The following is an 18,219-nucleotide window of genomic DNA, read 5'->3' on the forward strand; positions in this document are numbered from 1 at the left end:
ACATACCTGTACTTCTCAAAAAGTGAAATACTGACTAAATATAGATTACTATTGCTCATCCAATTATTCATATTTTTCAGATAACACCCAAACTAATAACATTCTTTCATCTTTAGAGACAACACTTTGAATATCAGCACACTTTAATAGAATATTTTACCTTTGATGCGTATCCTGCAACCTCTCCAGTCATCATGTGATCAACAACTTGCTGCAAAAGGCTCACAGAATCAGTTGACAAAAGAAATCCCTACAACCACAATCAGACAAAAACAAAATTACTTGAACATCACAGGGAAATGTATGAAACTTTTATGTTCATTAATACTTCCAAAGTGGAAGTATGTCCATACACTGGTTCATACATAGATTCGTTTTCTTTTAGTCATCTGCTTGGCAGAAATAATATGACATCCCATTCTATAATATTATCTTACTTGATTACAAACTAAAATAAACTCAACAGCTCCAGTCTAAATTAAATTGCACAATGCACGAAGATACACATACAAAACGCTGGAGGAACTCAAGAGGTCAGCCAGTATCTATGGAAAGGAATAAACAGTTTGTTTCAGGCCAAGACCCTTCTTTGCTAAAAAATTTTAAGTTGCTAATGATTACTGTTTCAAAAGCACATACCTGTATTCGTTTTTTCTTTTCTTCAGAATAAGGGATAAGTAGCAGACAACCTAGAGCAAAGGCTGACAACTCCAGCTGAACGTATTGTTTTGCAATGCCAATCAGATCAAGATCAGTTACAACAGGACACCTTTAGGATCAGAAAATACACATATAAACAGTGTCACCAAACAAGTTATCATCTTAATATGAAAAATGAGTGAATCAAAGCAAAAAGCAAAATACCAAAGCAGAAATATTCTTCCATTTACTTAACCATTTGCCAATTTACATACAATAATAAGGACTTCGTGTAAATACACATTGCCCTGAACTTATTTACACAAAATACATTAACAAAAATTTGTCTGGAATGATAACATTCATGCTGTTAACAAAATACTGCTTCCAGTGGAGATTGCTCCATCGCCCACTCCTGTTTCCACCCCTTCTTTTCTTAACATAAAATAAGAGTTGATAAGCTTCCATTTTCCCACTCCTTCCATGCCAATATCTACATTCAACACATATTCCATAATTTCTATCTTTAAAATGATGTAGCACCATGTGACACATCTCTCTCTCTCTCTCTCTCTCTCTCACCTTCTCTAAAGCATTGCAAATGAAATGTTGCCACCGCTTTCTGACCGTACCAGTCAGGTATGGAGCAAGAGTTGCAAGAGGTTGCAGAGGGTTGTAGACTAGCAGTTCCATCATGGGTAGAACCCTCCCCACCATCAAGAGAGAGGCATCTATCATTAAACACCATCACCATCTGGTTCATGCCTGCTTCATGGTACTACCATTGAGGACGTGACACAGCCTGAAGATGTACACTCAACGTTCTAAGAACAGCTTTTTCCCCTCCACCATCAGATTTCTGAATGATCCACAAACTCATGAACACTACTTGGATATTCGTCTTCTGCACTAGTTATTTGTTTTGTAGCTTATAGCAATTAAGTTTTACACTAACACTGCCACAAAACAATAAACTTCATGACATAGGTAGTGATAATAAGCCTGATTCTTAAGATATACTAAGTGACAGATGACACTTACTGTATTCCACATACATTCTAAAGATGGAGCCAGCCCAACTGCAATTTATTAACATCAGGCTGGGGAAAATGCCGATTATTTCCTATGCCACGTAAACTTGGTGTAAAAAACAATACCCTGTTGAATTCAAGAGTGATTTTAGGCCTGTGGCAGGCAACGACAGCAAGTAATTGTTCCTTAAGAAATGAAACTTATCACGGTTTACAATTAATCTTGTTAATAAAAAATAATTCAAATAATTAAAATCCTTAACAGAAACTTAAAGGGTGTGGATTTTGAAGATATGAAGCTGATGGGCTGGAAAGCAGCAGAAATGAATGAGCACTTGCAAGCATTTTTGCATTTTGACGCTCAAAGTTAAGGTACAAAGAAGTGGAGTGCCAGTTAAGATTTGTCCTCTTTTTCTGCTTCCGGTTAGTGTAGGTATGCATGAACAATAAGTTGTAGACTGGGACCAGCACAATGTGATCCAATATTTGATCACAACAATGACATTTTTGATAATGTAGAACCACTTCAAGAACAGAGTGTAAAATAGGAACAGGAGTAGGCCATCTTGGGCATCAAAATCTTGCCCTACAATTGAATATGATCAGGGATGATCTACCCCAGATCTTAATCACTCAATTCCCAACCTTTCAAAGAAATATCTACTCTCTAAGTATGCCCCAGTAACCTCATCTCTACAACCCTCTGAAGTAGTGCAGATGCTCATCACCATCTATGAGAACTCCTTTGCATATTAATTTTAAGACACAGCCCCTTCATTTTGTAAACAAGAGAAAATCAGCAGATGCTGGAAATCCAAGCAACACACACAAAATGCTGGAGGAGCTCAGCAAGCCAGGAAGCATCTATGGAAAAAAGTACAGTGGATTTTCAGGCCGAGACCCTTGGTGCTCCATCTGTTGTACAAGAAATCATGTTCCTAATCAGAATACCTTTATGCTCAATAAACATTTTGAGCTAGTCATAGATTGATTCTCCGCTGATATTTGTTTTTAATTCTTTTACAAAAGAGAATTTCATTAATAAACTTGTCCATCTTTGAACAACTGTACATATGCCATTAGCAATGCCCCATTCTCTCGCGGTTGACTCATCCAGTTGTATCCCAAACTCTGTGCATAGTTGATATTCAGTGTTCTCACTCATTTCGTCAATATGACGAGCTACAGAATTATTACTCAGAAGAATTGATTTTAAAATACAGGTATCTACATTTCAAGGGCAGTAGTGAGCACTTCTGATACAGCAGGCATTATTAATCTTTCGCCAATTGTATGATATTTTCCTTACTTTGCTATCATTATGGAAAAGTTATAAGAAACAATGAGACCACTATCAAGGTCATTTTTAGCTTTCTTGGCAAATGACTTGAGTGTGCAACGCTTTTCAAATGCTTCTTTCGTCTTCTGAAACTGTAATAACATAAATAGCCTTTTCAGGGTGTCTTTTACAGAAGTGTTCCTGTAATCTTGATGGTTTCATGGCTTCATTAGACAGTACAGTATTACAAATAAGACATGTGGAGTGTCACTGATCTGATAGAAGCGGAATAAAACCATACTCCAGGTATGTAACATTGTATTGACTCACTTTCTGTGGTTACAGTTTCTCAGTGGGAGTAGAATTCATTGCTTCACTGCCTTCACTCAGAGATTGTGCCTTATGTATTTATCGATCATTAACAGGGCTAAATTAATTTTTTTTAAATTAACACAAACTGGGAATGCCTATCGGATGTTGACGACAGCAGCAAGTTGACACAGATGGAACAATGGTAGTGGCGGTCAAAGGAACAGCAAGGTGAAGATGAAGATGATCACAACAATGAAAATTGTGTTGACAAGGATTCAGATTGGAATCTGAATGTTAGTCGGGATAGAGCCGGTGTTCAGCAAGCTACCTTTATACTATTCCAATTAACATGATAGACCAATCACGCAAGATCTCATAATTCCCAAAGATGGTTCTTGACCGCACATTTGAAGCAGAAGCCTCTTTGAAATCCTCAAGAGGAATCCTTGGGGTCGGCGGTTTCACTGATTGGCTCTATTTTACTGTTTGATTCTGGCCAGCACTGTATTGTTCCTTGACCCGTTTTCTGTAGATCTGTAGAGCAAGCTGAGAGGGTGTACTTGACTTAACAACTGTTAAGTTGCATGAACTCATTCCATGCCGCAAGTCAAGGGGAACCATTGGGCACCCTGGTTGCTAATTTATGCATCCCTAACATCTGTTGGTAGGATTGGATCAGATTGCCGAGTTCCAGACATGTGACGATGAATGCTCACCGCCTGCAGAGTTATGGTTCTTCCTGTGCACCAATGCCTCATCCTTTTTTTTTTCCCTGTAAGTGCCTGCTCTACTAACAGTCAGTCCAGTCTCATGCCTCAAGTTAGAGTGCTGCTTACAGCCACCCTCTCCAAAATCCTGAATGCCCCTGGCGACGATCTCCATTTCCCCTAACGCCCCTTTAGGACACGCAACCACCCCTGTTGGGAAATCACTGGCATACCCTACTGCCAGGTCCAAATAATCTCAGTGAAACATGGTCTCCCACGTAGTTCTGCACCTTCATCACATTTGGTCATTTTAATAGCTTGCTCCAAGTCATTAACACAGACAGAAGATAACTGAGAGGCAAGAATTGATCCTGGTGCACACCATTGCAAAAGTTTATGTTAGTCTTTGTGGTATTCATTGTTCACTCCATATTAACATGCTTCTCCCTTTCATGTGGCACCTGATCAAGTGCCTTCTGGAAATCTAAATACACTAAATTTATAGATTCCTTTGCCTTTAGTGTCCTCAAACAATTTAAGGAAATATATCAAACATAAATTTCCCTTCATAAATTTATGTTGACTTGTTTTCAGTGTATTAAGTTTCTCTTAGGAAAGCTCTGTTTCTTCCAGATTCTAGCACCTTCTGAACAACAGTCTGGTCAAGATGGTGCCAGCGTACAACACTCCCTTGGTTGACATCCTCCAGATAACCCATGAAAATGTCTATTTTGCTTTTTTTACATCTGTTTTTCATCTTAAATCCATTTCTGGGACTGTTAGAGCCTGCGATTTACAGTCTGGAATCGATTGAGTGATCCAGCACTTCGCTTTCTCTAAGATGATTCTAGGAAGCGAGCTCATACTCAGATGGTCTTGATGCAAGGAAACTTAGAGACAGGACACAAGCCAACATTCAACTTTATTTTACCGATTAAAGTGTCCATTAATCAACAACTAAATTGTCAAGGAAGACTGAGACATCGTAGCGAATTCAGAATACGAGCAAGAGTTCAGCGCTGACTCCCTACCCTGTCTGTGAGCGGCCTATTGCTGAGTGGCTCATTGTGGCAATCAGGTAGGCCTCTGCGCATGTGTGGTGTCCCTCTTTCAATGAATGTCGGTGATGTCGGAGGATGGTATCGTGGTTCTGTATTTATGGATTATTACATTTATGGACTGTGGACTTTTTCAGACTTATGGTTTTCATCTTCATTTTTTATCCTCCCATTCCTTTGCCGTTTTGTTGTGCAAGGAGAGGGGATCTGTGGTGGATGTAATTGGATCACTTTATAGAGATCTGTTTTCACTTTGACAAAAAAAGTATCTTTTTCTGTTGATCGGTGTCAGAGGAAAAAAAATTAAATCCACTGTGATTCAATGTTGTAAAACAATAAAACATGAAAACTTTTGGGGGCGGGGATACTTTTTATAGGCACTGTAATTACCAACAGTGTACGAGTATCTTTGCTGAAATTCCCAAAAAAGGCAAGAGAGAAGATAGATGTTAATTTTAGATAGCTGACAAGCAAGAAAAAATGCTTCGAGAAAAAAATGTTAGTGAACATCTTTTCCAGGTTGTAATAATAACAAGCCTATCTGTAAATAAAGCCCTTGTTAACATCACTGTAATTAACTGCATCACTAATAGACCTAGAGATATTTGTTTTAAATCTGTTAATTCCAAATAGATTTTTCCCCACTGTATAAGAATGAGCAGGCTCCATAAATACCACATAAACTCCAAAATTTAGTCCAAATCTTTACTTTGATGACAACTTTTTTGCTTAGCCATTAAAATGGGGATCAAAAAAACTTAATTTGTAATGGGGCATAATATATGATTTTTATTTGGTAGCACTTACTTGATCAAGAGTACAAATGAATCATAACAAGCCTTCAGTTGTTTTGAGCTTGGTGGACACGAGGCTGGATAAAGAATTGAAAGTGTATATTTAATTTCAAAGCTGCATATTTTCAGAACAGGAAGTAATCTCAGTTTTAATGGTACTTCTAAAAATTTGAAGGCAAAGTACATTAAGAAAGCCTCTGAAAGATATTTTGTTTATTAAATAGTCATAACACATCATGCAAAGTGATAAACATGGCTGAGATAAGTACAAGTTTATCAGACCAGCCAAGCTGATTGGCTGCCTCGTTCAACTTCCGGATTCTCAGGCCACGCAAAGCATTGAGCCAAATTTAATATGGGACCACTCAGGGAAAGTGCATTCCTTTCTTGTTTTTGGTAATGTCTTACATATTTTTTAGTACAAAGTTACATTTCAGTGTACCATGGTCATGCAAGCTGTCAATATTGGATGCTACAGCATAAAACAAGTGATTTTTGAAAAAAAGTTTCTACCATGGCTTGTCACATTGCCTAAGTCAATAGGAAACACCCAACCCCAACCACCATGTCTACTCCAATGCCTTAAGAGTTTACATAAATCTAAAGAGCTCAGAACAGAGTCTTGTCTTTACCTTAGCTCACAAATGGAGATGAACACTTCTTCATGATTTTACTACACCACTCATAAATACAGCTTCATCTTCACTTACTCAATTTGATTTTGAGAACTAATATATTTTGTATTAAAATTAACACATTAACAACACATTAAAGCCCATGTTCGAGCACCTGTAAAATAACTTCAAAAGGCTGATTCTAACAATTGCATCTCCAATTGTATTTCAAAAGAAAATCTTCTTACCTGAAAGGAAAGGTGCAAGTATTACACTGCGCCATGCTCTGGTAAAATTGGAGATCTGTTCAAAATAAATTTACTTTTCAACAATGGCTGAAAAAAGCAGAACTTTTATTGCTAATCAGAACATTTAAGAGTTTGTAACATAAAGAAAGAAGCTTTCCTTTGAAACTGAAAATAGGAGGCATTGACATTGCCAAGATTCACTCAGAACTGAAAGAATTAACATTTGCCAACATTGCCTGGCAGATTTTCATTAGTAATTTATTGATTCTTCCTTTCACTTTGGATTTTGAGAGAAAACAAAGAGTAAGATGAGCACAAGGGTAAATAAAAGCAGAAAAATAATTGTGCTTGCAAGAGAAAAACCACAGGCTGTTCCAAAAACATGGACAGAAGATTTAACACTTACATGACCATCAGTTGGATAACACAAACAATTATGGTGAGTGAGAATAGATTGAGTTTATATTAGGTGGATGAATAAATGGAACAAATAGAAATAAGTGAGAACAATCTACTTATTGTAAGTGCTAAAGATAGGAACTAAATATGCTAAGATACACAACTTTTAGAAGAGACAGACAAAGTGGATAGAGGAGGAATAGCCACAATATCAGAGCTAGTAGAGAATAAGGATCTGAGCTCATTAAATCAAGAATTAGCCTGATGAGCATAAAAACAAGCATCCAAACAGCAAAGACAATGGTGGGAGGGTGCAGTCATTGTCAAAATACTGTTCACAATCAGTATCAATGATTCAGATGAGGGAACAAGTGTAATGCATCAAGATTTTACATGATACGAAGAACTTCAGGATAATAGATAAAGACAGATGGAATATTATGTGGAAAGTCAAGGAAGGTTGAGTTTTTTTTCTTAAAATGCTGAAAGATTGAATGGCGTTGGTATTTAGAAGTACATGGGTATCTTTGCAGAACTCAGGAGTGGAAGTTGCCCTTTACTACGAGAGGATCAGAATTCAAGAGTAGACACATCTTGATTCTAGAGAATCCTGGTGAATCCACATCTGGAATACTGTGTACAGGTTTGGTCTCTTACCCAAGGAAAGATATACAACAAAGGAAGGGCATGGATTGAAGTTCTTCTGATCAAATTGTAGGATGGCAGTTCTATCATTAGAGGAAAGGTCAAGCACACCAAGCCTATACCCTCAAGTTTAAATAAAAAGATGATCTCATGAAAATGTACAAAAGTCTAATGTGGCTTTACAGTGTGAATGCAGAGTTGAAGTTTCCCCTGACTGTTGAGAACCAGGGTTTATGGTTTCAAGCAGAGGTTAGCCATTCAGGACAAAGGTATGATAGAAATTACTTTACCTGCAAGGTAAGAAATCTTTGGAATTCTCTATCCAAAAGGTCAGTGGATACTGAACAGCTCACAGTACAAATCATGATAGAAATTGATTGATTCTAGGTATTTAAGGAATCAAGGAATATAATGCAAGAAAACTGACTGAAACAAAAGATCAGCGTGATCTTATTTAATGGTGAAGCAGGCACATGTGGCCAAAAGGCTCACTCTTGCTTCCATTTCAGGTGTTCTTAATTGAGCTCAAGTCCCTTTGCAAGCATTCTGTCTTTTCCTCACAGCTTACTTTCACCTTACTTTGCATCACAAGTAACCTTGAATGTGCCCAAAAGCTTATCATCCAGCCATTAATATAAAATCATGGACAGCCAAGATCCAGTGCTAATGTTGGTGGTGTCACCCCACTAGGACCTGTGCTTTAATCATTATTCTCTCATGCCCCAATCTCATATAATGTAACAGTCCTTTGAAGCACCTTATCAAATTTCCTCAGAAACCCAGATATGCCATTTTAGTACCCTTAAACTATACAGTAAAAGCTCTTTAATGAGAATTTTAGTTCGTACTGTCACTAACCCTCAGTTTTCTGCACAGCAGACAGATAAAGATTGTTTTAACATCACAGCCATTTCTTCATTGACCTTAAAAATTTCTCATAATTTTGTTTCTAGGAGTTTTAACAGAGCTAGAACAGAACACAAAAGATGATTGAAAAATTGAAGTCATGGCTTGTGAACATTTGCAACTGCATTACCTTCAATTTATTTTTTCACTTATACATAAATGAATGATCTCATCAGATGCCAGTGAAGAAATCAATTGGATTCTTATTGGTGTTTAATCTTAATGTGGCTAGAGATCATCAAAAATCCACAACGCAAAGCAAAATTCATACGTACCTGCCACAAAGAGTGTAATGCAGTGACTGCCAGTAAAACTTTGCTCAAGTAGTTAGTCTATAACAAACAAATATTGAATTTTAGAACAAAACCTTATATTTTGTTTAAACAAAAGTACATACTTAGTGTTGTAAAGTATATTGTGAAGAGTATGGAAGTAATATAATGACGGTGCCTGAAACCTCCGAACTCAAACTTATTAAAATGTTCCAGAACTTGCTTCAGTACTTTGAAAAAACAATAAATATCGACAACCATGACAGTGGTGGGGCTCATCACCAATAACAAGATGGCCCACAGAAGGGGTGGCAGAGCTTGAGGCCAGGTGCCAGGGAAATAACCTCTTCCTTAATGTCAACAAGACAAAAAAAAAAAAGGGTTATCAACTTCAGGAAGATTTGCGCCACTCACACTCCTCTTTACATTGATGGCACAGCAGTGAAAACTGCAAGCAGTTTCAACCCCTTGGAGTGCACATCTTGCGCAACCTCTCATAGTCCCAGAACACATCCTATACAATCAGGAAAGCTCACTAACACCTCTACTTTCTGAGGAGGCTGAAGAGAACTGTACTAGGCATATCTATACTCACATCCTTCCACAGATGCACAGCAGAGTGCATGCATCCTAACATGCTGCTTCAGGGAAAAAAACCGTAAGTCACTTTCAGGTAGCTGGGTATGAATGAATTTTTGAGGAATATGAAAAGTTTATGCCTGGCTTAAGAGAGAGATCAGGCAAGGAGAAGGTGCAAGGTGCATTTAGTAAGTAGGGTTAACGATAGTCCCAAGAGGTGATTCAGTTATATTAACAGTAAATGGATAACTTGGCAGAGATCAAGTCTTCTTAAAGACCATCAGGACTGCCTGTGTGTGGAACTGCAGGAGATGGCCGAATTTTTTTTTTTTTGTCTATTTCTCCTCAGTGTTTACTAAGGAGAACATGATGGATGCCAAACAAATGGGTTTTGAGGTCTTGAATCATATGCACATTTACAGCTTTGAAGCACATTAAAGTTGGCAAATCCCCAGGGCCTAGCTAAGTGCATCCCTGGGATGCAAAGGAAGAACTCACCGAAGTCCTTGTAGAGTTTTTGTTTCATTGCTAGCCACTAGTAAAGTTCCAGTCCACCAGATGTTGGCTAACGTTCTTCCATTGTTTAAAAAAAGGGTAGCAAGGACAGGCTAAGGAGCTACACACCAATGAGACCGACTCCAGTTTTAGGGAAGTTACTAAAGAAAATACTAGACACAAGATCTACCATCACTTGGATAGTTAAAGCCTGACTGGGAGTAGTCAGCATGGTTTTGTGTGTTGGAGACAGTGTTTGACAAACCATTTGGAGTTCTTTTTTTTGAAGGGGTTAACTAAGGGAATCAATGACTTTTGTAGCAGTGAATTTTGTTTAAAGGGACTTCAGTAAGGCCCATGATAAGGTGTCACATGACAGGCTGATCTGGAAGGTGAAGTTGCACAGGATTAAGGGAAAGTAGCAAAGTAGGTTCAGGACTGGTTTAATGATAAGAAACAGATAGCTGACGAATGATTCTCTGACTGGAGGTCAGTGACTAGTGGGGTGCCCCATCAATCATTGTTTAGATATCTATTATTCATTATTTACGTAAATGGGATGGATGTGAATGTACATGGCATGACTAGCAAATTTACTGATGTGCTAAATTAGTGGATCTTGTTAACAGTGAAGCAGGTTACAATGAATTTCAAAAATATCTTGATGAGTTACAGAGATAGGCTGACAAATGGCAAATGGGTTTCAATTGAGATAAATGTGAGGTGATGCATTCTGGACATTCAAACCAGCATAGAACTTGCACAGTAAATGGCAGGGCATTGATGAGTGTTATGGAACACAGATCTAGGATGACAAGTGCACAGTTTGCTGAAAGTTGTTGTGGAAGTAAATAGAGTGATGAAGGCGGCGGCTAGCATGCTGGCCTTTACCAGTCTGGGCATAAAGTGTAACAGTAGCAAAGTTACGTTGGAGTTTTACAAGTTTTTGTGAGGATGCATTTGGAGTGTTGTGTACAGCTTTAGTCACCCCATTGTAAGGAAACCACTGTAAAGCTGGAGATGGTGCAGGAGAGATTTATGAAGATGCTGCTTCCACTAGAGGGTCTGAGTTACAAGAAGAGGTTGGTCACTCCTGATCTTTATTCCTTGAAGCTTAGGAGAATGAGGGATGACCTCATAGAAGTTTATAACATCATAAGCTATATGGATAAGGTGGACTGTGATAGTCTCCCTCCCAGAGTTGGGGAGTGCAAAATGAAAGGGCACAGATACATGACGAGAGTGGACAGATTTAAAAGAGACCTGAGAGGTAACATTTTTTTTTTTTTTTTTTAAAAACAGTGAGTACCCGGATTGAGCTGCTTGAAGAAGTGGTTGAGACGGATACAATTGCAACATTTCAGAGGCATTTGGATTGATACATGGAGGAGTGGGGCTTAGAGGGTTATGGGCTGAATGCAGGAAACTGGGAGCAGCAAGTAGGATACTGTGGTTGGCTTGAACAGTTGGGCCAAAGGGACTGTTTCAGTGCTTTATTTCTGTATGATTCTATGACCTTTTCTTTGTAAACATTTTCTTCATCTTAATATGTATGTAAATACAAGCTGATATTGAATCCCAAATATTCCCTAAAGTATTTAGATGACCGTTTGAAAAAAGTGAATGTGGGAAATGGGATTAGTATAGACTTCCCACTGCTGTCTATAAGGAGTCTGTATGTTCTCCCTGTAACCGCATGGGTTTCCTCCAGGTGCTACGGTTTCCTCCCACAGTCCAAAGATGCACCGATTGATAGGTTAATTGGTTATTGTAAATTGTCCTGTGATTAGGCTAGGGTTAAATCCGAGGCTGCTGGGCGGTGCAGCTTGAAGGGCCTGAAGGGCCTATTCTGCACTATATCTCAATAAATAAAACAAGAAGGTTCTTAACAGCTAGCATAGACACAGTGGGCAAGAGAACCTATTTTCGTGCTGTGTGACTCCATAAATGCATTTTGCTTTTATTGGCTATGAATGCACACAGACTCAGCTGTATTAGTCACTCACCATATTAAAAGCCAGTAATTTCTGTAGTATTCCATTCCATAGCTGTGGGTCATACACCTTGTACTCCAAGCTCAATTCAGTAATCAATCTAACAGCCTTTGAATAACAAAAAAATGTTGTTTACTATTAGTTTCTGAAGAAGTCAATGCCTAAATATTATTATGATGCTCTTAAAATACCCGTCTAAATAACTAACATACCAACAAGCAAACTTTTATCATAAATAAATACGCATAATTTCCAGGAACTGGGAATTACAACCTCAGGATAAAGCAATGCCCATTTAAGACTAAGGAGGAGCTTCTTTTCTTAGGGATGAGAATCTTTGAAATTTGCCATTAGAGAGCTGAATGTTCAGACACATTGATATACACAGAGTTGAGAAAGACTCTTGAAATTCAGGGGAATCGTGAGGTTCATTGAGGAAGATAGATCGTCATGACTTTAATTAATATCAGAGCAGGTTCAAAAGAGTTCAAAGCTCTCAGTCTTGTTCATGTTTCCTTTACAATGGATTACAATAAAAACATTTTTTTTAAAGTAGTGCAAATATTTAAATAATTAAAAATAAAATCTGTACTTCTACCTAGTACTTTCAAAGGAACATTAAAATTGTCAATTTGGAGAGAAAAGGAGCAAAGCAATATTTTTGACAGATTATTGGGGCTCAGCCGTTGGGCCAGTACTGGTATAATGTCTAGGGAATGAACATAGGTAAGTGAAAAGTGTGGCAGTGGAGGAGTAATATGAAAGCAATTATCATAATTCAGTTGGATGTAATGGAACACTACAGATGCAAAAGTTTTCAATTTGGAAAAGCCCATTTTTACCAGCTTGAAAAAACTAGCAAAAGTGAACTGAAAACAGCTTTTTGAAAGAAAATCACTTTCAGAGAGGAAAGAGATTGAGAAAGTAGGTGCTCAGGCTAAATATGTATACAATAAAAGACAGAAATCCCGTATCTTTATACTGAGGAAGTTTATGGCAAATATTGAAAGTAAAACATTGAAAATGCAAACTATAAAATACATTCAAAAGCAACAAAAACACTTCAACAAGAAGTATTTAGAAAGTAAAAGGTAGCAAATAGAAAATATATTGAAAGGCATAATTAAGGAAAAAAATTAAAATGTGAAAGAAAAGCACAACAAGTCAGTCCTGCTTGAGATCAAAATGATGAAGACAAGATAGTCATTGTTCAAAATTAATACCTTGAATCTGTCTTCATGAAAGAGTGAGAATAACACATACATTTGAAGTACAATAACACATACAAAATGCTGGAGGAACCCAGCATGTCAAGCAGTATCTATACAGAGGAATAAAGAGCTGCCATTTCGTGCCAAGATCCTTCACCAGGACTGGAAAGAAGGGGGCAGAAGCCAGAAAAAGAAGATGGGGGAGTGCAGACTAGAAGATAATGAAACCGGGTGAGGGGTGAAGTAGCAGGTGGGAGAGGAAGGGATGAAGTGAGAAGCTGGGAGGTGAAAAGTGGAAAAGGTAAGGTGCTGGAGAAGGAATCTGATTGGAGAGAAGAATAGACCATGAGAGAAAGGGAAGGTAGAAGGGCACCAGAGGGAGGTGATAGGCAGGCAAGGAGAAGAGAAGACGCAAGAGTGGAGCCAGAATGGGGAATGGAAAAAAAGGAGGGAGAAGGGGAAGAAATTACTGCAAGTTAGAGAAATCGATGATCATGCCGTCAGGTTGGAGGCTACCCAGTCAGAATATGAGCTGTTCCTCCTCCAAGCTGAGAGGGGCCTCAGTAACACAGACATTGATATTAAAGTGGAAGAATGAGGTAATTCATATAATGCACAAGAGGATCTAGTATCTTCAAAAGTGGATAAATCACCAGTGCTAGATAAAATGAATGCCAGATACAAAAACTAAGACAGGAAATATAATAGGTCCATAATTTTTCGAAGGTCTTTGACCAACTTCAAGTACAGCATTGAGTATGCTGTATCCCTGGAAAAGAAAGTGATACAATGTCAGTTGATCTTAATGTTACTGGAAAGGATTCTGAGGAACAACATAAAACAGCATTCTGAGGGGCACATGTTAATCAAGATTCAGTTTTTTTGTTTTTTTGAAGTGAATGATGTGGGGAGAGCTTTCGATGGAGTCTTTGTGGATTTTACTAAGGTATTGACTAAGATTGACAAGGAGGATATTAAACGCCCATTGAAATCCAATGGTGTTCGGCAGACTGGATTAAAAAGTGGTTTAAGGGGAAATGATAATGATAAGTGGGAATTTTAGTGATTGGAAAGGTATGTGAAATTGGGTTCTGTGGTGTTCAATACTGGGCCCACACTTTCTTTGATTTATATGACCTGGACTTGAATTTAAGAGCAATGATTAAAAGGTTTGCCAATACCAAAGTCAGCAGTGTGGTTGATAGATAAAAATGTCTAAACACCATTGATCGGTCAAGTGGGGACAGAATTTGCGATTGAAATTCAATCTAGAAAAGTGCAGGGACGTTGTCCAGAACGGAGAATCATACCTAGCAGCTGACTAGATTTGATGCTTTCTTTACAACGAAGAAAGGGAGAGGTATTGAAATTCAATCTAGAAAAGTGCAGGGATGTTGTCCAGAACGGAGAATCATACCTAGCAGCTGACTAGATTTGATGCTTTCTTTACAACGAAGAAAGGGAGATGTAATTGAAGTACATATAGTCATGAGAGGCTTACCCATACTGCAGAGGTTTACCCATACTGCAGAGGACAGATCTATTTTTCCTGGCAGGGAGCTCAATAATTTGACACTAAGTTAACTGATAAAAAAATTCAGGGAAGTTTGGAAGCAAAATATTTCCACAGAAAGTGGGGGACTGTAATTCACAGCCTAAAAGATTTGAGAATGTACAGAAGGTTTTATGAAGCATCAATTCTTTCCATCATTTGTGCTGGTGCCTGACATGATGCTCTTAGAAAGATCAGGGAACTAAGTATAAATACATCATGTGACAGATAAATAATACAAACCAAAGATATATTTTCTAGGCAGAATATTAGGAGAGATGCTGTATTTTATGTTCATTAAACATGCACGAATATTTGTACTAACTCTTGGCTCGTGGTTGTGGTTCTTCCATAAACCTTTGATCATGCCTTCTTTGGGACTGCTGTGGAACGATTCAACAGTGTATGGTATATTCAAGATTTCAAATTCAGCCAAATAAATGCAATACTTCAAGTAAAGCCTAAAAGAATCAGAAACAGATTTATTCTAACTGACATATGTCATGGATTTTGTTGCTTTGCAGCAGCAGTTAAGTACAAAACAAACATTACTACAAGTTACTAAAATATATACTGTAAAAGACAAATGACGAGGTAGGATTCACGGATCATACAAATCTGATGGCAGAGGAGAAGAAGCTGTTCCTAAAATATTGAGTGAGGGGCTTCCACCCTTGAACCTTCTCCCCAGTGGTGGTAATGCAAGGAGAGCATATCTTAGATGTCGGCGGTCTTTAATAATGAGCAATTTCACACTATATTTATAATATTTAGCTATATGAGATTATTTATTCAACTTGAGAAGACAGTTCAGATGTGAAACATTCTGAATGTCTTAGGTAATATAAAGAATATTTATTTCATTATGATTCTTACTGTATTGCTGCAGATTAATAACATAATTCATTTTTGCTAGAATATTTCTGTACTGCACATGCTACATTAATTGTGATTAAAATCTGAAATTGTCCAAATTAACTTACATATAACCCAAACTATTACAACTATGCAATATTTTCTTTTGCTTAGTAATAAAATGCTGCTTTGCTAATCAACTGCACTCATTAGTTCACCCATGTGAATACCTTGATGTCTACTCCTCAATGTTGTGAACAGACAATTCCACAAGGACCATTACAATCAAGTCTGCTTAAACAGATTCCACACATAGCCCTGTGGTCTGTTTTCCTTTTTTTCCTCCATCTTCCAAACTCAAATGTTTAGGAAGTTTACTGCTTTAGTCCTACCATGGTATAAAACTAATTTCACAAAGATCCAAGCTAAAATATGGGAAGTTTCAAGCTGAAATATTCAAAACAAAAAAGAACATTTACCCATTAAGCCAAATACTTGGTTGCAAGAAGAGGAGGAGAAATTACTTTTCCATTTTCAAAAACAGTAATTTTTGCTTAACTGGCAGCAACAACTCAACATATTTTAGAATTGCAGGCTCTGAACCATACAAAAATGGAAAATGCAAAACATGTAACAACTTGGAAATACATTTTTCTACATTCTATGCAGAGGAATGCTAATTGCTTGAATTGTAAGTTTCATTAATAAGCATTTATCAAGTAGCTCATAGCAACTTACTTGATTTGTTGAATTGATTTCTGACTGACATTTAGTATGGTCTCACTGTCTGCAACATGAAGAAGACACTGCAAAGCACGGCCTCTATGGGCAAATGTTATTTGAGCGCCACTGAAAGGCTAGAAAAATAACAGAAACATGTCTATTCAACAATCATGACATTGAAAACAATATTAACGAAAAATTAGAGGTTATAAGTTAGCTTAAGCTCTTGTGTTTCAATGGACCAGACCATCAGTTGTCAGTAGCAAATCAGCGCCTGTGGATTCCCCATCAATAACATAGCACTACCAACTAGTTCCCAGGGAAAATAAAGAAAACATCAAGTTAAAATTAATATTAGTTCTTAATAAGAAAATATTCTTAGTAATACAATGTCCAGAATACATGCTTTACATTTTCTTTTTCATTTCATTCATTTTTGACTAAAAGAAAATCAACTTTAATATTTCTGTCTTGTGTGCTAATCTCCTGATAGCATTATGACAGGAAAGTCACTGTGCATAAAACTCGAAATAACCCTGAATCACGACCAAATCCTGCACTAAGAGACACTTATAATCTCTTAGTTGCTTTATCCTATAAACAGAACCATTAGTTATTTTTCTTTCAATATAAAGTATTCATAATCTGTTTGCAAAATCTTTTGAGACAATAACATTTACTCATACAAAATAAATGAATTTGTAGAGAAAGGCAACAGTATATGTTGGTTATTTTGATTTTCATTTAAACTCATTTTTAAATCAAGTAGCTCCAAACAACAATGTGATTCTAACTAAGATCCTAAATATTATGGAGACACGTACAGAAGATGGACCCGTAGCAACAGCAAACAGTAACTTTGCACCGTGGTCTACTGGGTATGCTTGAAGTAGGTAGATAGCTCTGCCAAGAAAAAGAAGAAAACACTATTAGAATATTAATGCTAGTAAAACAAATGTTATGAAAAATTTAAAAACTATTATGTCCAATTTAAGAAAATAGTTAATCTAATTTGGCTTGAGACATGAAATAAAGATGCAATGTTGTTCAATGTTAGCCATTGCTTAAATGTGGATAGGGAATCCAGATGCATCCAACTAGATTTTTGAATATGAATAACAGAGCAATTTATGAGCATGTAATCTCAATATATTTATGCAGAGTTTATTGGCGTGGTAAACATTTATAATATTATTGACCTAAGTACAAGTCCTCACCAGGTTATGAATACCTGACATATAAACACTCATATATTTGAATGAGTGTTTGGGTAACTGGTGGGATAGATCTGCCAGCTGCTGCAGAGCTGCAGACACCTTCTGTCAGGTGGGAATGGGAAATTTTACATGCTCATCTCCACACCCACACGCCATCTTGCCCTCACCATTGGGCTGGGCCAAACTGAGCTCAGCAGGCAGTGCCGAGCAGGTTCACTTACTCACTGGGTAAGGCTGGCTGGTGGCTGTTCTGCTTACTCACATGACACAGCTGTTTCTGTGATACTCTCCCACACTTTTTGTGTATTAATAATTCAGGTTACAAGCAGCTCTCAAGAACAGAACCCTGGCATAACCAGGGGACTGCCTTTGCAGGGAAACCCCTCATAACAGAGGGGCGAGGAAAGAGTGGTCACATTCCTAGAAAAATCTCCGTAACACCATTTTGTAAATCACAAAACTGTGTCATCTGTGCATGTTAAGAAACTAGAATTGAAAATAACATTGCTTATATATTTATTTTTTTCACATAAATTCCTCAACGCAAATTTTTGGGAGATGATTTGTAAATTCTGTAGGGCAGGTTTCCATTATGGAAATATGATGCAAGTTTCATTGGTATTTGAGGCTTTTATTCAAACATTAATTCATTAATTTTCTATACCAAGGTGAGACTCAAAAACTTTTAG

General features: G+C 37.4%; 1 protein-coding gene across 2 annotated transcripts in view; it reads right to left on the minus strand.

Annotated features, from left to right (window-relative positions):
- The window catches only part of kntc1 (kinetochore associated 1), a 129,121-nt gene that overhangs the window by 14,315 nt on the left and 96,587 nt on the right, over positions 1-18,219 (minus strand). For both annotated transcript variants that reach the window (XM_072247626.1, XM_072247625.1), the window contains exons 53-61: positions 17,138-17,216; positions 16,329-16,447; positions 15,061-15,196; positions 11,985-12,080; positions 8,908-8,964; positions 6,683-6,737; positions 5,834-5,897; positions 640-769; positions 161-250 (exon numbers count right to left, since the gene is read on the minus strand). In XM_072247626.1, the coding sequence (XP_072103727.1) occupies positions 161-250; positions 640-769; positions 5,834-5,897; positions 6,683-6,737; positions 8,908-8,964; positions 11,985-12,080; positions 15,061-15,196; positions 16,329-16,447; positions 17,138-17,216 (826 nt within the window). The remainder of the gene's footprint in view (positions 1-160; positions 251-639; positions 770-5,833; positions 5,898-6,682; positions 6,738-8,907; positions 8,965-11,984; positions 12,081-15,060; positions 15,197-16,328; positions 16,448-17,137; positions 17,217-18,219) is intronic.

Source organism: Mobula birostris, chromosome 31 (assembly GCF_030028105.1).
Source record: "Mobula birostris isolate sMobBir1 chromosome 31, sMobBir1.hap1, whole genome shotgun sequence".
NCBI classification, from domain to species: Eukaryota; Metazoa; Chordata; class Chondrichthyes; order Myliobatiformes; family Myliobatidae; genus Mobula; species Mobula birostris.